Genomic DNA, 21,228 nt, shown 5'->3' with positions numbered 1-21,228 from the left:
CGATGAGTTGAAGATGGCAAGTTCGCCTGAGGAGCATGCGTCAGTGACTTGGATTTAGTAAATTTAGACGATTTCTTGTTCTGGGGACTTGGAATATATTACCTGATGATCTCGTGTTCCTAGCACTTAAGAGTAGTACTATCGGCCCCGCATAAGCTTATCCGCGCCCGAACTCCGCCCCACTTGCGTCACCAAGATCAATCTTTTCTCCTCCACTGTCGATTCTCCGAGGGTTTCTGCTTTACAATGGCTTCCACGGCAAGATCAGGACAGCCTACTGTACCCGCTACCTTCTTTGGAGGAAGCACATCGAACAAGTCGGCTTTCGGACTATCATCTGGACGGCAATCACACAGCCGGAGCTGTACTTTTTGTCGATCTCGAAAAGTAAAATGCGATCGTCAAAAACCATGTGCTACTTGTATTCGTGCCGGAAATGTATGTAACTACCCACCTGGACCAGGCCGGGCTCCAAAAAAGCCACGACGGTCTGTCGATGCGCAAGTGCTCGATAGATTATCGCGTCTTGAAACTATTTTGAGACAGTCTGATGGTGGGGGGGACAAGAACCAACCACCAGAAGGCCCAAAGCCCGAGGGAACTGACGACATTGAGTCTGAAAATGAATGTGGCTCGACAGAGCAGCAGCTTGGTCGCCTGGTCATTGACGACACACGCAGCTGCTATGTGAGCAATATTATGTGGGCAAGTCTGAGTGACGAAGTAAGTTGTACTCAATATCTTTGAAAAGTGTCTTGAGCTAAGTAGTTTTTATAGATTGAAGGACTGCGCGATTTGCTCCATGAATCAAGCTCAGAGGCCGAGGAAGAAAATGACAACGAAAGTGCTTTTACGGACAACTCTGGACCATATTACAGCCCTAATGCCAGCATCATGGGGTTTCAGACTTTAGCACCATCGCTGGGCCCATATCACCCCACGATGTCGAATTCGGTGGCCCTTTTGGAGATTTTCAAGGAGAGTGTGGTGCCATTCGTGCATATATTCCACATGCCAACTCTAATGGAAGCATACTGGGATGCTATGGCATCACCCGAGATGATCGACCGCAACACCGAAGCCCTACTGTTCGCAATTTACTACTCAACTGTAATCAGCATGGAATCCTCACAATGCGAAAAAGTATTGGGTCTCTCTCGCTCAAATGCGGTCAAGCACTTTCAATTTGCTACACAGCAAGCTATGGCACGTGCCGATCTTCTCAACACCCAGAGTCTAGTTTTACTGCAGGCTGTAGTTTTGTTCTTATCAGCCCTGAGAAACGAAGACGCTTCGCGCTCGGCTTGGTCACTCACTGCCCTCATCTACCATATTGCCCGGGCTATGGGTCTTCACCGAGATGGATCAAATTTTGGTCTACGACCGCTCGAGATCGAGCTCCGACGCCGGCTGTGGTGGCACATCTGCTTGCTGGATATCCGATCATCCGAGTATCACGGTTGTGAGCCTATCGTGCAATATTCTATGTTTGACACGAAACCACCTCTCAACATCAACGATAGTGACCTTACGGTAAATATGAACGAGCCGCCTGCTGAGCATGAAGGAGCTACTGAAATGACGTTTTGCCTCATACGATGCGAAGTGCTACGCGCTTTACGGAAGACTACCTATCTATCACCGAAAATACCATTTGCGGGTCGGACTGCCCATGAATTATCTCTCCCCGATCGCATTAAGGTAGTCAAAGACCTGGAAGAGCACCTAGAAACACGCTATCTCAAACACTGCGATATAACAAACCCACTCTTTCGGCTCTGTGTTACCGTGACACGACTAATAGTAGCCCGCTCCTGGCTCTTCGTGTACTACCCACTTATCCAGAAGAACGACGGCACAAGGTTACCCACCGCAGTTCGCGATCAGTTCTTCCAAACCTCAGTTCGAGTCCTCGAACAATCGCACATCCTACTCACCAGCCCAGAAAACGCTAAATGGGTGTGGCATTCCAAGACTCACATCCAGTGGCATGCTGTTGCCATTGTGCTTTCGGAGATTTGCTCAAGTCCGCCATCCACTGAGATTGATCGTGCTTGGGAGTATGTGCAGACTATATGTGATCGGTGGAAATTAAAGGAGCACAAGGGTAATTTGTGGCGTCCTATTAAGCGTCTGATGGCCAAGGCAGAATACGTGCGTGAGAGGCAGAGGATGCAAGATCCGAGCTCTAGGATGTGGTGGCGGGTTGCTGGAGGGACCTCTATGTCGACTGGTGTTTCGAGTCTCGGATTGGCAGACAGTGCAGATTTGGGATCTAACGACAAGAATAGTATATTGTCTGTGGAGACATTGGATTCGATTATTGGGTTGTCCCCTGAGCTGGGATCGTTGGATTCCACTCTGGGCTATACAGCTCCTGCAGATTCTGATTTTACCATGATGAATTGGGCCGGTGGTACTGAAGAGCTGGATTTTGGGACCGATGCATATGGTCTGCAATAGTTAGATAGCATAATGAACTCAGCCGATCGGAACGGGAGAACCACTCTCTCTCATTAATAAAGCAGCGACAAAAAGAAAGTCATCTCAGATCTGCATTCTGCAGGAGGCGAGCAAAACTCGGGCCTTCGGACTCCGATCGCGGGTCGGGGAAACGCATAAGCTTATGCGAAGCCAACGGGAAGCCTCTTAACGTAGTGAACACTGCTCGATCGGCCATCCTTGACACCGGGGCCGGACTCGCATAAGGCAGGGCGGTTGTTTTCTTTGAGTGTTACGGGCGCGCCGGACGCGTTATAATCCTTGGAGCACCCCGTTCACTGAAGCTATGGGGCTACACGGACTCCCATGATATCTTACCTTGTACGGAACTTGCATGATGTCAGAGCAGCAATCGAGCCAGCAGCCATCGAGCCAGCAGCCATCAAGCCAGCAGGCTTTTCAAACCGATCCAGAGAAAAGCGAGCTATCTTCACACGGAAATAAACACCCCTCTCATCCTCTCCTTTATGATGCAACCCCCGCGACCGTGCTGGTCGAATTTGCGGGTAAAGATGATCCGTACCATCCCATGAACTGGTCATTCAGAAAGAAAATCCTCACGACCTTCATGTATGGTCTTACATCTTGCTGGATTACTTTTGCCTCTGCCGTATTCTCATCGGCGCTTCAAAAGGTCGCAAAGGAATTCGATGTCACTACGGAAACGACGGCTGCAGGCATCAGTTTGGTCGTGTTTGGATTTGGTCTGGGGTCCATCATATGGGCACCTCTGGGCGAAGTCTATGGCAGAAAATGGGTTATCGTCGTGGTAAGCTTAGTATCGCCAAGTAAATGCCTGTTTTGCTGACACGAAGATAGCCGTATTTTATCGCCGCAGCCTTCTCGTTTGGTACCGCGACAGCCAAAGATATCCAAACTATTCTGATCACACGATTTTTCACCGGCTTATTCGGCAGCGCGCCGGTAACCAATGTAGGGGGTGTTATGGCAGACATTTGGCCACCAGAGCAGCGCGGTATTGCCGTCGTTGGGTATGCAGTCACGCTAGTTGCTGGTCCAACACTCGGACCAATAATTGGGAGCGCATTGACACATAGCTATCTCGGGTGGAGATGGACGGAGTACCTGACGGCTATTATCATGATGGTTCAGGTCTTTCTAAATGCCCTCATATTGGATGAAACCTACGCACCGGTCCTTCTGTCCTACAAGGCCCGCCGATTGCGGCTCGAAGGCAAGAACTGGGCACTGCATTCCAAAGTAAGATCACCTTTACGACCTCACTTTTCAATATTTCGGATCTGACAATTCACAGCAAGAGGAATGGGACATTTCCCTGAAAGAGTTGATGCAAAAATACCTAGTCCGTCCCCTTCAAATGCTCGGATCGCCTATATGTCTGTTGATGAGCGCCTACGCCGCGTTTGTCTATGGTACGTCGCATCAAGAACCTTAGCCTGATTACACTAATAAGATTTCAACAGGTATTCTCTATGCATACCTTGAAAGTGTTGTAATCGAGTACCAAGAGATCCGCGGCTGGACCCCGGTGGTTGCAAGCCTTCCATTCCTCGCGCTTCTAACTGGAATTTTCTTTGCCGCAGCAATCAACATCTACAACAACAAGTATTACTTCAAAAAATTTCAAGCCAACAATTACCGACCCGTTCCCGAAGCTCGTCTACCTCCGATGATGGTTGGTGGCATCGTTTTCACAGCAGGGCTTTTTATATTCGCTTGTAAGTGAACCAGCCCATTCATGGCACGAAGCGGAGTCTTTGCTAATTCATCTTTATAGGGACATCTTCGCCACACATTAACTATTGGCCTTCTATCATAGGTGTCGGATTGATCGGACTCGGGTTCACAACCATCTTCCAATCGGCTCTGAATTACTTGGTTGACACATTTACCCGCTACAGTGCCAGTGCCATTGCTGCCAATACTTTCTTGCGATCGATGATGGCGGGCGCATTTCCATTGTTTGTTATTCCCATGTATAACAATATTGGAGTCGACTGGGGGACTACTATATTTGCCTGCGTTGCGGCTATCTTGATCCCTGTTCCCTTCTTTTTCTTCTTTTGGGGAAAGAATATTCGTGCGCGGGGAGAGTGGAGCAAGCATTCGGTATAGACTTGGGGCTTGATTGAACCTCACTTTGGGTTGACTATCGTCTAACCGAGCCAAAAAAATTCAGCTCTTATCCATGTATGCATTGTTCAATTCAGGAATCAAACAACACTGTAAATATAGAGGAGAAAAGAAAGAAATTGGACTATACATGAAAAGGCTTTGAATCTCCCGCGCCTTCAAACTCTCGCTCAGACCGGGATAAATGTATATATTCTTTTTCCGGCACACGGGCTCTGTAGAGACAAAGCGAATGTGACTCAAGGATATCGAGATCAAAGATGAATTAATGAATCCAGAACTAAATTAACGCCCTAGGTCACGTAGATTAGACCAGATAACGCTTTTGAGATCCCTCTGTAACTATCATCTGAAGAATTTCATGGACACAGTCTTGTGTGGGCGCTAGGCTTTCACTCCCTGAGCAGCACAGCTTTCTGCGGCCCCACCCTGGGTTTCGGACAAGCCCAGACATTCAGCTATATGGAAGAAGATGTCAATAGAGTTGTAGACACCACCAAACAGCTCCTGGCAGGGACCTTGCGCGAAGACCGGCACATCGGTCAACGAGTGAACTCCTTGGTCAGCATCAACGGGCAAAGTGCCGTTAATCAGGAAGCCGGTGACAGCGTCCTTGTAGCTGACGTAGAAGTCGTCCTTCTTGCCCTTTACCTCGTCAGCAGGAAGGCGCGGGCCTTCGCTGTGAACCTGGTAGTTCTCTCGATGGTCGGGGAAAGCAACGACACCGGAGTGCAGAGTGTAGCGGGGGTCCCAGCGAGCAGGGAAGTGCACACCGTCTGAGTACTGCAAAGCGTCGGGCCCATCGACGGTGTATTGTGAAAGACCAGATTCCCTGTAATTGCCGATGGACCTGCGCTTATCACGATCATCGTGATGGGCGTTCATGTACTTGGTGTCAACGGAGCCGGTGACGTCGAAGCCGTGGCCGTGATCGGCCGTGACAAGGATGAGAGTATCCTCGAGCTGACCGAGAGACTGGAGCTTCTCAATGGTTGCGCGAACAGTGTCGTCGAGCTCAAGAAGCTCACCTAGCGCACGATCGTAATCCAGGGTGTGCATTTGCTTGTCAATACTGGCAGCCTCGGACATGAGGAACCAGCCCTCGTCATCGTGTCGCTCCTGCAGCACGTCAATTGCCTTCAGAGTCATCTCTTTGAGACCCGGCAAATCGGTGGCATCACGATCAGAGCCGTCAGGGTAGTTGCTCTGGTTGTTGAGGTTCTCCTTGTAAATGTTGCGGTCGAGCCAAAGAGCGAGGTTGCTAGTTTGAAAGACACCAAGGAGCTTCTCGTCACTGGGGGCGTTCTGCATGGCAGTGTTGTTCCAGGCCACATTGTACCCCTTCTCAGAAAAGAGCTTGTAGTAGTCGCGAGGGGCGTCCTTAGTCTGGAGGAAATTCTCCGCACCAGTACCGAGGACTACATCAGGGCCATCCCAGTTAGTCCAGTTGAGATTGTTGACTCCACCATCATAGTAGGCGCTAATGACATGGTCCAGCTCGCTTCGCTTGCTAGTATGAGCCGTCAGTGCAGCAGGGGTGGCATCAGCCAGGAAAGCTGTGGTCACAATACCAACGCCACTGTGAGGGAAATGGCGTCGGAAAATCTCAGTAATGATCTCAAACTTGGGGTCGTCGAAGGGATCCTTGGAGGAGTCAACGTAGACATTGAGGGCATTGACGGTACTCTTGTGACCGGTGTATAAGGCTGTTGCAGAGTTGGCCGAGTCGGTGATGAATGAATCCATGGAGTGGGTCATCTGGTGGCCCAACACGGGAAACTTGTCCAGTGCCATCTTGGTCATGTACTTGCCATTAATGCTACGGTGAGCCATCAAACGGGCAGCAGTGATCATGTTGGTAGTCATGCCATCTCCGATAAAGAGGATAACATTCTTGGCACGCCGCTTGGTGGGCAGATCACGAACGTGCCAGTTGGCAACAGTCTTCTGAGTTCCATAGTAGGTCAAGGTAGCCTCGTAGTCACCAGGTTCGTAGAGAGCAACCCGTCTGTAGGCCTTGGCAGTGACATTGACGAGAGAGGGCTTTTCGGCATCCTGAGCGAAAAGGTCTGTCCGAGTCAGTTCAGGTCTTCTCAAAAGAGTAAGCACAAGGGCAGAGATGTCTTGCCTTCAAACCAAGTGAAGTTCCAGCGCTCCAGCTTGGGCTCATTGACTTTGAAGTACTCGGTAGCAGAGACGGCATTGCCACCCTTTTTGGAGATGGTGAAACTGAAATTGGGATCTGGCTCGCCAACACGCGCCTCAGACCCGTTGATAGGCGAATGGACTTCGAGACGAATATCGAAGAATTGGCCAGCAAGGAAGTCAACCCTGCAAGGAGAAGACTGAGTCAGTTCGCTCAGCAACAATACAACATGTTACTTACTGATCAGGTGGGAAGATGCAGCCCAGGTCAGGGCAGCCTCCCAGTCGTTGGAAGGTCTGAGCAGTAGCGCATGCCATGAGGCACGCGAGTACAGAGACGAAGAGAGCACGCATTGTGATTCCTGGCTCAAGTGGGACGGGGGTGATGAAGGATGAGGAAGTGTGGGAGGAAAAGAAAGAAAAAAGGAAGCAAGAGGGGGCAGCTATTTAAACAAATTGAGAAAGACCTCTTGCTTTTCCTTTGATCTCTAGGGCGACTATCACGTTAGCTAGTCTCCCACAGTTCCTCTCTGCAAGTGAGAAATACATTTGCTAGGTATCTTGACCATCGGAACTCATCAGCCACCAAGGAAACTTGCCATGGCACTTGGCATTTCAATATGTACAGGCGACTTGGCCAACTACCTCTCCGCAACAAATCGGAACAAAACATCGCCTACACGTGGTGAGATCGTTGAAACCTGCCGCACTTGAGACGTCTTTGCCAAGGTCCAAGTCTTGGTAGTCTTGGCTTGCCGTCACACGTGCGTTGCGCACCGGAATACACAGTGTTAGGGGGAATACTGCTCTTGCAAGTGTAAGATCAGAGAGGAAGAACATTTCGAGTAGAAGCCAACTATCTTGATCCGCTCTTTTCATCATATAGTCTTGTATGGAGTCCCTTTCTTGCTTGCCACGGAGCGAGCACATTATTGAGTAACATCGAAGAAGATCAATTGACCAGAGGCAAGAGACGTGCTGAGAAACAAAACGATGCCGTAAATCTAATCTAGTCAATGCGTCCGATTGAAGCCGAGGGCGTTTTCTTGAGGTGGTCAATCTCTCACGGATTTCCGGAAGACGCAAAGTCCTTGCCGCCACGGCCAGTTGCAAGAGCTTTAAAATTCGGGAAAGAGAATTGGAAATTGTTAAAGTGTGAATGGTGTCTGCTCACTGCGAAGGAACCGGACAATGCTGTTTGCGGTAGAGGTGGCTTACACAAATCTTTATTTTACTTTCAATAATTGTCTCTTTGGATATGTGACTTGTACAGTGAGACTTGGGAAGGATCTCATCTACCTCGCCACCTCCTGGGGAGGTCGACCCCTTGAACCTCATATTCTTCGCTCGTCTCTGCCTCGCACAGCGTTTCAATATCGTCATACCAATCACAGCGAAGATTACCCGTTCCAGAACCTGAGCCCAGGGCACTCACGGCTAGGTATTTGACACCACACTTCTATAGCCTTGAATTAATGAAAATTACAGTTACTGCAATAGAAAGAGCTTCATGTAGTTGGTAGAGATGAATGGTGCATTTTACGATGCAGAGCAGAGCGTTGGAGGCGTATGGCCCGAGGTTGGGTTCTTGTGGTTGACTTTTTGGGGGCCATTTGGCAGTGACCCAGGCTTGGCCGCTTTCCCCGGATTACTCTTCCAACACCCCTGGGTTCCAACGGTCGCTCCCAATTCCAAAGTGACATCATTTCCTTGATTCAACGCCTGTACGGGATAATCAAAAGTTCTTGGACCTGCCAAAGATTCTAGTTTGTATTTAGCCTCCATGTTTCATCGCCGCGCATCATCGCCGCGCAGAGATAGATCATTAATTATTAATTGTGTTAGGGCATTCCAAATACGGGACAAAATCTCCCCGATTGGCCAAAAGACCCACTTAACACTGTTCTCGATACTCAAATACGCGCAGGGTGAACAAGGCTGTGATATTATCAATTCGGCGGTGAAAAGTGTCCGAAAAGAATAATTTAAATAGACCCATAAATACGCCTTAAGTATGAATCGATTTTCTTCCATCCTTCTCATCGATCTATCTCCTTTTTCCTCCCTCTCTAAATCCGACTATCTACTACGACGCAATGGATTCGTTGGACGACCTCCTTAAGATCGCAAACCCGGTTCGCGCGTATGCCCTGAAAAACTTCAGCGTTACTGCTCATCCAGACGAGGTGCTCCAAATCCCCTCGCGGGAAGAAGGGCGGTTCATTCGAATTCATGCTTATAACACGCTCAGCAAGGATGCTCCAGCCCCAGCCCTCATCAACTTCCATGGCAGTGGATTCGTGAACCCTCTGCATGGGAGTGACGATGAGTTTTGCAGAACTATTGTCGAGAAAACGGGATTAGTGGTTCTGGACTGCGCCTATCGACTCGCACCGGAAAACAAATTTCCTGCTGCAATCCACGACGCCGAAGATGCGGTTCGTTGGGTTCTTTCGCACCCCGAAAAGTTCGATACTTCCCAGCTATCAATTTCTGGCTTCAGTGCTGGAGGAATCTTGTCTCTGGTTCTCAGCTCGATGATCTTTACACAAGGAACATTCAAAAATGTGCTCGCGGCCTATCCTCCAACAGACATGGTCCAAAGTTCCGCAGACAAGATTGCCCCCGATACATCGAGAGATGGTGCTCCCGTCGAGCTGTTGGACGCATTCGTGCGATGTTATTATCAAAATCCCGAAGATGTGAAGAGTGTGCTTGCTTCACCAGCCTTCATACCAGTTGAAAAGTTCTCGGATAGGATTTTTCTCGTTACTGCGGCTTGTGATCGCCTCTGTCTCGAAGCAGAGGCACTTGGAAATAGGATCAAAGATGCGACGACCAAAAATATCAAGATGCATCGGTATGACGGCTGTGAACACGCATTTGACAAAGCGTATGAGAAAGGATCTGTCCAGGAAAGAGCGAAAAATGACCTCTACGAAAAGGCGGCCTTGTTCTTGACAGAGTGATTAATCTGCTTTTGTTGGGATTACAACGTAAGGCTATCGAATATTGCTTCACGCCCCTAAACCGCCTTTTGTTTGTGCTCATTCGCTTTTACCATGCATGTATAGTCGATCCCGAAATTTTGCCGAAATCATATGAATTATTTTCACTCTCGCTATCTACAGTGATGTCTTGCTTTGGCACGAGGATCGGCCCTTAAAACAAAACAATCGTCGGGATTTGAGGAATTATCAATGGTTAGACAAGTACAAATAGGTATGCGGGTAAAGGATGATACAGTAATATTTAAAATGAGATTTACCTTCAAACTTTTAGACTCGAATTCCCAACCCCTAGTTTTAAACGCGTTAACATCAATATGGTATGCCGTCGATCCCGCGATTTCTGGAATAGGAGCTGTATTTTACATGACGGAGGTGGGACCTTGCTCTGGATAAGTTACAAGAAACTGCTATACACCGAATATCACTTTAAGTCAACCTGAGGATTCGGTGTATTGGCTAGTACTCGACCCGTCCCATTGAATCTGTGTAGATTGAAGTGCCAGGATCCGTTGAGAGATCCTCAGGTTAATGATCCGATATACAACACCGTGCTTCCTGGTTAATCTGAACTACAATACAATTACTATAGAGATATCCTAAAATCGAAAGCTTCCTTAAAAAAGTAAACCATAGCTGCTAGCTCCCTACCGCTCCATGTACGTCAGCTCCCCAGACTCAGCCTTTGCTATTTTCTCATCAAGATATTCTCTGGAACTGTCCAAATGGACTGTATAAGATTTGCCTGGGGCTACAGTAAAGGGCCTTCGGACCAGCAATTTGACTCTTCTCTACAATACTGACAAATTGAAATGAGTGGTGCAAGAGAGGAGTTGTTTAATTCATCTTTTTCGACCTTCAGGATTCATGACTGGGCATCGCTGTGAATATCAGGAAGCAAAAAATGCTGCTCACATCGCAAGGGGGGACAGCTCATCGAAGTGTTGCATTCCAAAAAGCCACTTTCCTCCTACAACACTCCATCTGATCACCTCGCCAGCGTATGCTCTCACGGCTTCCTCGTATTTATGAATGTAGTTCCACTCTCTTGAGTCCTTCCTGCAAAGGAAAAGACGATGAAATCAATAAACTTTCCTAAGGTAGTAAAATCATTAGTAAGTGTGCCCCTAGTTGAAGGGTTATTTAAGTACCGAGACTAAAGATTGTAGAATGAACAGGGACTAAAGTGTTTCGAAATAGGGTTCGAGAAATAATCTAGGTGTGTAAACTGGTAAAGCTGTTTTCGATCCATCCTTTACAACTGTGCATACCCTGCTATCATCACGCGCAGAAACTTTGAGCCAATTTAATATGCTCCGCTTATCAATTATCAGATACGCTACTCAAATAACGGATGGCCCTATAAGTTAGCGCACCACGAGCAGGCGACTTAGTCGATCTGGGTACGGGAGTCAATTTCTTCTCTCAAAGTCTGGTCTAGTCAAATCTCGTGACCCTTTCTGACAATGAGTATGCGTTCAAATCTTCATCATGCTCTGCTTTGACAAAAATAGTTGTTGCCATAATATCCTTCAAAGTGAATCAAAGGGAGATCCTCTGTTCACATATAACAGAGGGAGAAAGTCAAATTTTGATTAACGCGGGCATCCTCGAGTATGCTTGATACTTCTTTGAGTTACGAACTTTGCGCTCGCCCATATGTGACTATCTTGGTCTGAATGAATCACACTTACGAACGGGAACGAGGGATCCAAACCCACGTCGACTACTAGCTCCATTATTTCTAGCCGCGAGTCTTTGAGATTCGATGTACGCTAGGGTTTCTTGTCTCTTTGGGCGATAAAATTGTCTTTGTTTCCCCCAGTGCTGCATTTTGCAATGCCGGTGGACTCGATTGAAACAGCAAATTGCCCCCAAACGATATAACTATTGTGAACAAAGAAAATGTAATTTACAATTTGGATTCTAGAATTTCTCTCTTTCTCACATATCGAGATACACAGTTCAACAAAGAAGTTCAGCTCTGGCAAAACTCGAGACTGATGCACAAAGAACAGTCACTGGGCTCGAATAAAAACCCTTCCCTCGTCACCTCTGAAATCTAATTCTTCCCATCCAAATTTCCTATATTCAAAACTGTAGTTCTAAATATAGCGGATACTTCTCATCTTAGAATGTCCACCAAGGTGAACAAAGCGGCTAACGCCAACGCAAATGGTCATGGCTTGCCTGGCCACAAAATTGGAAATATCGCTGGGGTGAAAAGACTGGCCGAAACTCAACAAAATGGGGTTATCGAGTCTGTACCCGACCCCAAGAAGATACGAGAAGCTGTTTCTGCGCAAACTCGTTTACCGGATGACCAAGGTCGACTTAAGAGCAAGTTTTGGAATCCTTTCATACTTCCGTGGACGAAAAAGGGCTTAAAGGAAGGGTCTCGTCGAAAATGGCCACGCCCGAGCGAGCCCATAACAAAGATCGAAGACGTACCCGAAGGATGGAGATGGGATCCAATGGATGAAGATGTCGATTCAGAGTAGGGCAACCAAAACTCAATGTTGATAAAATGCTAACATATAATTTATGTAGTGATATCGACGGCAATATTGTGAGAAGCAAGAAGCGGATCAAGGATGGAATCATGCCCCAAGTCTTTGAAACAAGGTTATCGACATACAAGATGCTAAAGGCGCATCGTGACAAATTGATTTCTTCAGAGAAGCGCGGCTTGAGCTTGGATGTCGTCAAACGACTGGATAATCTGAAAATCATTGAGAAAAGCCTTGAGGAAAATGGAGATGCCTGGGAGGAGCTGCCGAATGTGAAGGCTATTATCAAAGCCTACAGGTCCAAGAAACTGAAGTGGTCAAACGAAGGCGAAGCAACTTACTGGTTTCAGGGAACGCAACTTTGTGAGCCAAAGAAATGGAGCTGGAGCGACATCATCAAGGTTAATCAAGAGGTTCAGGGTTCGAAGGGTTTCTGGGTTGAAGGTGTAAGATTTAAATTCTCTACCAAATCAAGAACTGCTTCAAACTACTGACATTTTGCGCTTAGATTGATGGACCTGGGCCGACAGGGGTCTTTTTCGCATGGTCATGGACCCCAGATCCTGCTAAATTAACATTTCAGCACCATGTATGAAACCATCCCAAGCTTAAGAAGGTATTTAACTAACGAGGTATTGAGCGATACAGATTCAATTTGAAATTCGAGTTCCACCGCTTATAGGACATCCCCCCATGAAACCAACATCACCTGGCTCGTTGGGCTGGAGAGGAAGATTCTTCGACGACACTGGAAGTGAGGCAGTCACCATATTCGACGACGACCTGAACGAGATTATGAATTTGGCTCCACAAGGGATCCGAGTACCAGTCATCGGAGAATACAATATGATTACTGTCGGGGGCAAAAGTGTCACTCACAGAAACATCGTGCTGCAGGCTCGAGTCATCGGGCCTGGAGAACATGCTATGACAAATTGGTATTCAGTACGAGTTGCCGTGTGGCCTACCTCTCAAAAGGTAGATGTGCCCGTGAGACTCAGTGGGGGTTGGTGGCGACATGTGCTATATGTCGCCAACGCCCCAGATAACAGGGGCCATTTATATGCCAGCACTACGAAACAAGATTTGTGCAAAATGCTACCGGATGTTGATTTTCAACAGGCGCAGGGACCAAAGAATGTCCCTCCACCTCCGCCCCCACCCTCTGGCGCACCGCCTTCTCCCGGACCGCCCAAAGGACCACATGGGGGACTCTCTGGCGGACCCTCTGGCGGATCCACACCAAGAGCTCCTTACGGACCCCCACCGGGTTTTCCTCTCCGAGCACCTTCACATAGACTTCCTTATGCAGCTCCGCCCCATGTAACATCGTTCCCACCTGAGTACCTAGTCCATGGAATTTACCCCGAGTATCCGTGGGACTTCCGAACATCGTTTCAGAAAGGACCATTTGGAAGTGACCCTTACACTCAATATGTTCCATGGACTAGAGTGCGCCTGCCTCTACCACCACCAACCACAAGGCCGACTTCTGTTCAAACTCAAGGCCAGACTGAAGGCCAGACTGAAGATCAAACTAACAGGCTATCTGAGGATCAGAAGGGGAAAGAAGGGGAAGAGCCGGCCCCAGAGAATGATAAAGCACTTATCCCGGGTCGGACTTATCTGACTACTCGTGGATTAGTTACTATCGAAAGTTCAGGGCCAAGCACACTGGGATCAGATCGATCTACAAGCCAGAAGGGAAAGCAAAGGGACCCTGGGCCGGAGCCCGCGCAGCCGCAGTTATGGGGTTATTTCTTTGTGCTTCCCGGGCAAGGTTTGGCGCCGGGTTGGTACTACTGCCCGCCGCCTCCAGGGGTAACTCCACACCTGCCTAATGGGACATATCCGATGTACAACCAAGGTTGGGTCCCGGGTCCCGAAGGGCCAATGCCAGGTTGGTTGTTGTCAAATGAGCCTGATACCCGTACAGCACCTCGGGCAGGCGGTCCAATGATGGGAACAATAACGGATCCATTTAGATCCCAATCTCAAACCATGTCTGCCCTGGGAGGGGATAGCAAGGCAGCAGCTGAGGCACTCATGACACAAGGAGATTTTAATCCTGAAGCAGCTACATATGTTCCACCACTGAATCTTGACCCAAGCGCAAGTGTATATGCTCCGGCAACAAGGCAGTCAGCCCCGGGTCCTGAACAAACCGAAACACAACTTAGACAAACCGGAATAAGTCCAGAAATGGCAAGGCTGGGCGTTACCGAGCTTGAAGACCAATCAGAATGGCCCCTACTCCCTGGGGCAGCAGTGACAGCAGCTGTTCAGGAACTACCACCATGGGTCCCACTCGGAACAAACCCAGTGACAGCAGCTGAACGATTGCCATGGCCTCCACTCCCTGGAACAACCCCAGTGGCAACAGCGGCAGAACTACCACCATGGCCAGCGCCAGCGCCCGCGCCCGCGCCCGTTCAACCAGCCAGGGTTTCGAATCAACGCCGAAGACAAGTAGAAAAAAAGAGGTTTAACGACTGGTTTTTCAAGTCTTAGATGAACCCGCAGATGCGGTTCATTCCAAGGTTTGGTCCTTGTATGTTTAATTTTTTCCGGAAGACTTGAATTTTCGATCTAACATGAAAGCTTCCTATGTTTGATTTTGTCTCTCTTCGCAGTAAATAGTGGTCATGCCACCTTTCACCACCTTTCCTTGCGTAACAAACTAGTCTAGACTTGGATGGTTGAATTCTACGATTTTCGGCTTTCCTTCTCCCCTTTTCGGCTTCTAAATTCAGTTTCTCAGATAGGACTATTTCTCACTAGATTCCTCACAATAACACAACTTTTCAAGCATCTTGACAGCAGAGGAGTCAATCAACATAGTGTATAGAATGAATTCAAGTCACTGGTCAACATTGCAACAATTTCAAGGTTGAGGTTCCCAACTCTGTTGTCTCTTTCTATTACTGAATCAAACTTAACAGTAGGTCTGTTTTGATAAACAATGGCGACGTCAATTAATATCCGGGGGTTCAAACAATTAAGTGAGCAAGAAAGTGAAACCAGGAAGTAAATTGCAAAACTTGCCATAGAATGTGAGTAGATCAACATCCTTCCAATCTCACAAGAATAGCCTAAGACTCCTTCACTTCGAGAGCCGCTTGTCCAAGTCGTACCAAATCAGCATTTGAAAGCGTTTCCTTCTCAAACCCACCAACAACCTGGTTCAGCACCGCAGTTGAGACCTCTTCAAGCGTGACGTTTAAGATAGCGCGAGTGAAGAAGTTCGTCGCGCTGAACGCAGAAGCCATCGCGGCTCTTGCCCATGTATTTGAGCTAGTTATTACACCAGGCCGAGCCACGCAGATCTCGATACCTTGATATTCTTCAGGGAGCTTCCGAACTATAGCTTCTGTCTCGGACTAAGTTTGGAATGTGGTTAGCAGAGCAAAAGAGGATCAAAAACAATGGTCCATGACTCACGCGCATCACGATGTAATCGCCTAGAAAGAATGGCTTTTTGGCATTGTAATCTTCCATGATGCCGTCGCCGCTGAAGTACACGAAGCGGAAGGGTCGTGCGGGGCCAGCCTCGTACATGGCCTTAAACCCAGCCAGTGTGCAATCCTGGCATACGCGCTTGACTTCTGAAAAATCAAGACGCTTTGATTTAATAGGCGTCACCCCTACGGTCCTGAGCGGTTCACGCTCTATCAGCAAGATCCTCGCCGGGGATGAAAAGGGTAATTCACACTTACCAAATGCATGCGTCAGCTCCAGCTAGCTCAGACCTCACTTGCTCGGAATATTCGCCATAGTCTTTGATCGTGACATTCTTCAGCTTGGACGAGTCGACGCTGTCGATCTGAACAGGCTTCCGTGCCAAGGCGATCACCTGGGTGATCGCACTCATCTGCAAGCTCTTTTTGATGAGTTCTGAGCCGACCAAGCCGGTCGCGCCAGCTACGATGAGCTTCATGATAATATTGCAGAGTTCTGTGAGCAAGCTCAGTGGATTTCCCCAATATTTAAATTGGTGATGTTGGTCGGGGTCGGGATTAGCAACCCGATCCCTTTCGCGGGGGCTGACATTAACACCTGCCGCCTTTCAGCCTATAGGAAGGTTCATCGACTTATCGATCGGCCCGGGTTTGAACATGATCGTTAGCGGATAAACCCGGGCGTTTACTCGTAACTATTCCTGCGAACTTGAGGGGTCGCTTAGTTGACTATGAGATCAACATTCACCTAACTAACTCAGTTCACGTGGTCGGCATGCCGAAGGTCGCTAAGGTCTATCTGTGATGACGAAGCCAAAGCATTGAAAGGAAACAGTCAACTTTTTTGTGTTCTACCTCGAACTAAGATTCAGCATCATCCCCGATGTCAAGTTTGCGGCTCAGATGAAGCATATCCCGACCGACTCTTTTCATCCCTTGCCGCAATCGCGACTCGACCTCATCCACAGCTTCAGAGTTTGACACTTTCTCAAACCTGCAAGTTTGAGACTTACGGTCAGGATATTGTGGAGGGTTAAGTAGATATGACACCGGCACCCAGTGGCTTTTTAGAGACAAATAGCATGCATGCAGCAATGGGGGCCAGGCGACTGTGGTAAGCAAATACTCGACCAAGCTGTCACGACGGGTGAATATGGCGGTAGAAATCGAGTAAACGGTTGCCCCAAGAGTAGCAAGAAGTAAAACAACGTTGTAGAAAACGCCATTGTCCCACAGGTCTCGGCGGAGCTTCGTGACAAAGGACATGGTTGTGATGCGATTCCAAGAATTAGCACTGCTTCCGGTCACAAATGATCCCTTTGGTTTGCTTGACAGCAGATAAAAGCGCATGACACCCCAGATGCTTTCTATAGAGGTAAATTAGCAACAGCTTTCGTAGAATGAGCGCATGTACTTACCACTGGAAAGCCACTTGTTTTCCAAGTGAGCGAATGGCGCACTTTGGAATCCAGTAGTAGCAGCCTGTAGATATTCGTATGTCCACATTGAGGTGACGTGGGCGAAAGCCAAAAGAAGTTGAAATTGAATCAATGCTGAAGAAGTGCCAGGAATTTGCTGACCGAGGACCAAGAGGAAGGGAACAGCAGCAAATCCAAAGAGACATCCTACCTCTCCAAAAATGATGCCCGCTCCATCTAACGCAATATTCAAGCGAAGTCGTCCAGAGAACCTATTACTGCCAGATGAAAGCATGGCTGGAACTTGCTGGGCGTGTCCGATATTCCATCGCTTTCTTTGAGCAGCGTGGCCACTAAGAGATGTCGGAACAAGACCGAATTGAAGGGGTTCCTGCACCTGTATAGTACAGTAACCCATTCCATGCAGTATCTGGGATAACTGCCAATCCTCAGAGAAAGAGTAGGTCGGATACATGCCCACGTCCATGATCGCCTTTCTTCTGAACACTGCACCGGACCCTGCATCGATAGCACGGCCGAGGACATCCAGGTCGGCATTCTGGCACGTGTAGAAGTGACTGCGAGTCTGCGAAAGCGGGTCACCCCTGGGCAAGTTCGAGAAGTACTGCCGTGTAGAGACCAATGCCGACTCCGGGCTCAAAAGTAGATGAGGGAGGGTCGCCCGAAGAAATTGCCGCTCTGGGATAGAGTCGGCATCCAGCACGGCGCAGAACTCTGGCTGAAACTCCTGTTGCAGTGTGCTCAGGGCGTAATTCATGTTCCCAGATTTGGCAAACACTTGGCCAGATTGTCTGCCACGGGAATGGTATGATAGCTGTGGCCATTGGGACCGCATTTTGGTCACAGCTTTCTCAAGCATGCTTGACCCGCCGTCATCGAGTACCAGAATACGGAACTGAGAGATCGGATAGTCAAGGTTACAGGCTGCATGCACAGTATCCATGATCACATCGACCTCCTCGCCACAGCAGGGCAATAAAACATCTACACGAGGCAGGTCAAGTTTACCCATGAGTCTGAGCCTTTTGCGAGGACCATCATGGACAACATTTCCCGCGGCGACAGCCCGAAGCTGTTCTTTGCGAGACAAATCTAAGATAAAATTAGATGAAATGTCTCTCAATGTTGTTAATGCAGGTAAACTCACGAAAGAATACTCCTTCAACTAAAAGTAATGTCCATACCTGCCAGGTTCGTGAATGACTACACAAGATCGAAAGTGAGCGCAAAGTGAAATATAGATAGCCGATCCATATTCCCGTTTGGGCCGCGTAGTAAACAAATTTCTGATACCGCTGACCCTTCAGGACTCGTTGATCAGGAGCCAGCTCATGGATTTCGTAGGTTGTTTTTTTCGACATCTTCACAGACAGCACCCTCCAGAAGCCACGGGGAACCGAAACGTGGTAAGACAGATCCTGGTTGAAATGTTGTTGCGTCAGCTTCCAGCCATAATAGACCTTCAAACGGTTTCTTTCTATCTTTGAGAATTGATCTGAGACAGGGGTAGAAATTAGCCACACGAAAAGGGGGAAGCCAACGCGTGTTTGTGCGCTTCTTGGAAAGGCGTCAGTCTAGATCGCTCTGGCCTTAGCCACAGTGTGGAGTCGGGGCGAACCGTTACCGAAGCTTCCCGCAGCTTCCCGGATGAACGCACACCGCTACATTTATCGTTGCCTAGAAATATAAGTTCCAAGTACATGAGAGGCTTGCTAGATATTCTTTCAATCTATGTTGACATGTACGCGAGAGGTGAACTGGGTGGAGGACTGGCCCATACAGACCCATCCAAGTGGATCAAAATAAGGCTGTGTGGGGATGAGTTCATACGCCTGTCAGAAATCTCTCCGCATGCCCCGTTGATTCTCAATTAGTCTGTACAAAGAGTCTGTACAAACACCAAATTTTATGCACAGTAGGGAAGCTATTATGCGGACCTTTCAATCTTACTTCTTGTGACGAATAAACTCTGGGAAACTACATGTCAATGCGGGCTCCCGACCCGAATGATTGACCACAGACGCTAAGCTCTTAAGCGTATACTAGACATTCTAAGTATAGACTGTGAATATGTTAAATATAGTAATGTTGGATATTTTACCCTTGACTTATCGCCTTTTCAAGATTACCGCTCTCCTTTTCCTTGATTCTATGCTCTGCACATACGTCCACTAGGCGAGACAATCCACTCATCAGAGCCAACAGCAGTCACCCCATAAAAGATGCTGTGAGGATCGTACTTTGCTTTGATTTGGCGCAAAGCCTTATAGTTTTCTCCATAGAATGCAGCCTTCCAGTTCGGCTGGCGGAAATCGGCCTAATATTGATTAGCAACTTCTCTTGTTCATTAAAGCAAGACGTACTTCATTCAGATAGGCTCCTGATTGTGGGGCCAATTTCTGCAACCGAGGAACAAAATCCCGCGTCATTTTGTTCTGATTGGAAAGCATCTCTTTGGGTTTGTTGAATTTCCACGTCGTCTTGAGATATGCGTGTGTAATAGCATCCCGCCATGCAGGAAGCACGGCATTGTAAACATCACCAGAGACGTTTTTGGAGACGGACATGCCATTAAGGCTAATTTTGCCTCCGTTGCTGACGACCTGTCGAATAGCATCGGTGAGATCATCGTTCTTCTCCTGTACGACCGATCGTGGGATCAACCAGCTTCCATACTGTGCCACGCCGACTGTAACGGATCGCATCATCGCATCGAACTCATCAAGATAGGATTCAAATTGCTCTGAGTGCCAGGTGTATCGGACACCCAGTTTGTCTAATCCATCACGCAATGGCTGTATGATGATTTCCAGCTTCTTGACTGGTATATCCGGAGCGGTCATGGGAGAAATCTGGAAAGACGTGTTCGAGATAGACCCCATGCTCATGATACCTTCATCCACAATGGCGGGTAGCTGAGAGTTGTAGAGCTCTAAAGCTTTGTAGATGAGGTCGTCTGAGTTGTTCTCAGTCAAAATAGTCAAGTTTAGGCCCGAGACAGGTCCCCCTTGGTGCGCTTTAGATGTCATCGACCATACAACGCCATAAGTTCCACCGCCACCGCCGCTTAAGGCCCAGTAGAGATCGCTGTTCTGTTCGCGGGTAGCTACGAGAAACCTGCCTGTGCCATCAATCACTTCCCACTCGAGGACTTGATCTGCTCCGAGGCCGTATCGTGAACTAAGCATCGAATGCCCACCGCCCTGGCTGTATCCGCCGGCGATACCAACGCTCGGGCATGCTCCACTGAGGATTCGCAGACCATGGGCATCCGCTGCACGGTAGGCTTCAATGCCTTGAACACCTGCACCGAGCTTGGCGGATTTTCCTTGGTAGTGCTTATCGTTGTAATCTTTGATCTCAATGTCTTTGAGGTTGTGCATCCAAACAGCCAAAGCGCCAGCTCCGGTGGATTTCCCGTTATAGCTATGAAGCGTCAGCAATGACTCGGCATGGGAACTGTGTTTCGCTAAAACTCCTTACTCATGGCCAGTATTACGGATGATAAAGCGAATGTGATGCTTCGTGGCAAATCTTATTGCCATTGAAACATGCTCAGGCTGCGAGATGTTCACTGCATAGTGGACAAGATTCCCGAATGTACACGGTTTTGAAACCGGGTGGAATGGGTCGCAAGTCCCATTGGTAAAGAATGGAGCCATAATGGAGGAAGACGATTGGTAACTGGAAGTGCGTTAGTGCATGATTGGAAACAAGAATAACAACGCCGTACTGTTCATATGTCTTATTCCAGCCATTTCTTAAAATTTCGCACTTGTTTTCGTCATAGTATGGGGCATGACACGGAATTGCCAAAGGCACTGTTTTTATGAGACGCCCACTGATAGATTCGTTGAAGGCATTCCAGGTGGAGACAGAGGGCCAGCACTCGTCGCCAGGAAAACAGTTGCAATTATGTTTTTGGCTCGCCCCCACTCTCGATGCGATGGCTAGTAATCCGAAGATGAGACCTCTTTTGAGAGTCTGGCAAGACAGCATTTTTTGAAATAAATAGAACTTTCATTCGACAAAGCCGGAGACTCTTCCATTT

General features: G+C 48.2%; 7 protein-coding genes across 7 annotated transcripts; 4 read left to right on the top strand and 3 right to left on the bottom strand.

Moving 5' to 3' along the window:
• Positions 1-410: 410 nt before the first annotated feature.
• N7443_001005 (fungal specific transcription factor domain-containing protein) lies at positions 411-2,463 on the top strand (the record flags this gene model as incomplete). Its single annotated transcript, XM_056881061.1, has 3 exons — positions 411-438; positions 584-723; positions 778-2,463. 3 exons carry the CDS (start codon positions 411-413, stop codon positions 2,461-2,463), a joined length of 1,854 nt encoding a protein of 617 aa, XP_056746299.1.
• Positions 2,464-2,836: 373 nt separating this feature from the next.
• N7443_001004 (MFS transporter) lies at positions 2,837-4,599 on the top strand (the record flags this gene model as incomplete). The annotated part of the gene is made up of 5 exons (XM_056881060.1): positions 2,837-3,271; positions 3,322-3,723; positions 3,779-3,896; positions 3,948-4,202; positions 4,262-4,599. 5 exons carry the CDS (start codon positions 2,837-2,839, stop codon positions 4,597-4,599), a joined length of 1,548 nt encoding a protein of 515 aa, XP_056746298.1.
• Positions 4,600-5,001: 402 nt separating this feature from the next.
• N7443_001003 (alkaline phosphatase) lies at positions 5,002-7,116 on the bottom strand (the record flags this gene model as incomplete). The annotated part of the gene is made up of 3 exons (XM_056881059.1): positions 5,002-6,745; positions 6,802-6,948; positions 7,004-7,116. 3 exons carry the CDS (start codon positions 7,114-7,116, stop codon positions 5,002-5,004), a joined length of 2,004 nt encoding a protein of 667 aa, XP_056746297.1.
• A 1,742-nt stretch (positions 7,117-8,858) lies between these two features.
• Positions 8,859-9,731, top strand: N7443_001002 (uncharacterized protein; the record flags this gene model as incomplete). The annotated part of the gene is made up of 1 exon (XM_056881058.1): positions 8,859-9,731. One exon carries the CDS (start codon positions 8,859-8,861, stop codon positions 9,729-9,731), a length of 873 nt encoding a protein of 290 aa, XP_056746296.1.
• A 2,174-nt stretch (positions 9,732-11,905) lies between these two features.
• On the top strand, positions 11,906-14,791 carry N7443_001001 (uncharacterized protein; the record flags this gene model as incomplete). Its single annotated transcript, XM_056881057.1, has 4 exons — positions 11,906-12,267; positions 12,321-12,726; positions 12,789-12,869; positions 12,929-14,791. 4 exons carry the CDS (start codon positions 11,906-11,908, stop codon positions 14,789-14,791), a joined length of 2,712 nt encoding a protein of 903 aa, XP_056746295.1.
• A 581-nt stretch (positions 14,792-15,372) lies between these two features.
• N7443_001000 (glycosyltransferase family 2 protein) lies at positions 15,373-18,670 on the bottom strand (the record flags this gene model as incomplete). The annotated part of the gene is made up of 6 exons (XM_056881056.1): positions 15,373-15,660; positions 15,722-15,932; positions 15,997-16,323; positions 16,601-17,105; positions 17,157-18,269; positions 18,325-18,670. Coding segments are annotated over 6 exons (2,790 nt in total), but the record flags the coding sequence as incomplete, so codon positions are not given.
• A 656-nt stretch (positions 18,671-19,326) lies between these two features.
• Positions 19,327-21,176, bottom strand: N7443_000999 (FAD-dependent oxidoreductase; the record flags this gene model as incomplete). Its single annotated transcript, XM_056881055.1, has 4 exons — positions 19,327-19,494; positions 19,541-20,603; positions 20,661-20,861; positions 20,911-21,176. The coding sequence occupies 4 exons, from the start codon at positions 21,174-21,176 to the stop codon at positions 19,327-19,329; spliced, it is 1,698 nt and encodes a 565-aa protein (XP_056746293.1).
• Positions 21,177-21,228: the final 52 nt, after the last annotated feature.

Source organism: Penicillium atrosanguineum (assembly GCF_028827265.1).
Source record: "Penicillium atrosanguineum strain IBT 20685 chromosome Unknown utg000001l_segment0_segment0, whole genome shotgun sequence".
In the NCBI taxonomy this organism is placed as follows: domain Eukaryota; kingdom Fungi; phylum Ascomycota; class Eurotiomycetes; order Eurotiales; family Aspergillaceae; genus Penicillium; species Penicillium atrosanguineum.
This window is presented reverse-complemented; position numbering and strand designations above follow the sequence as displayed.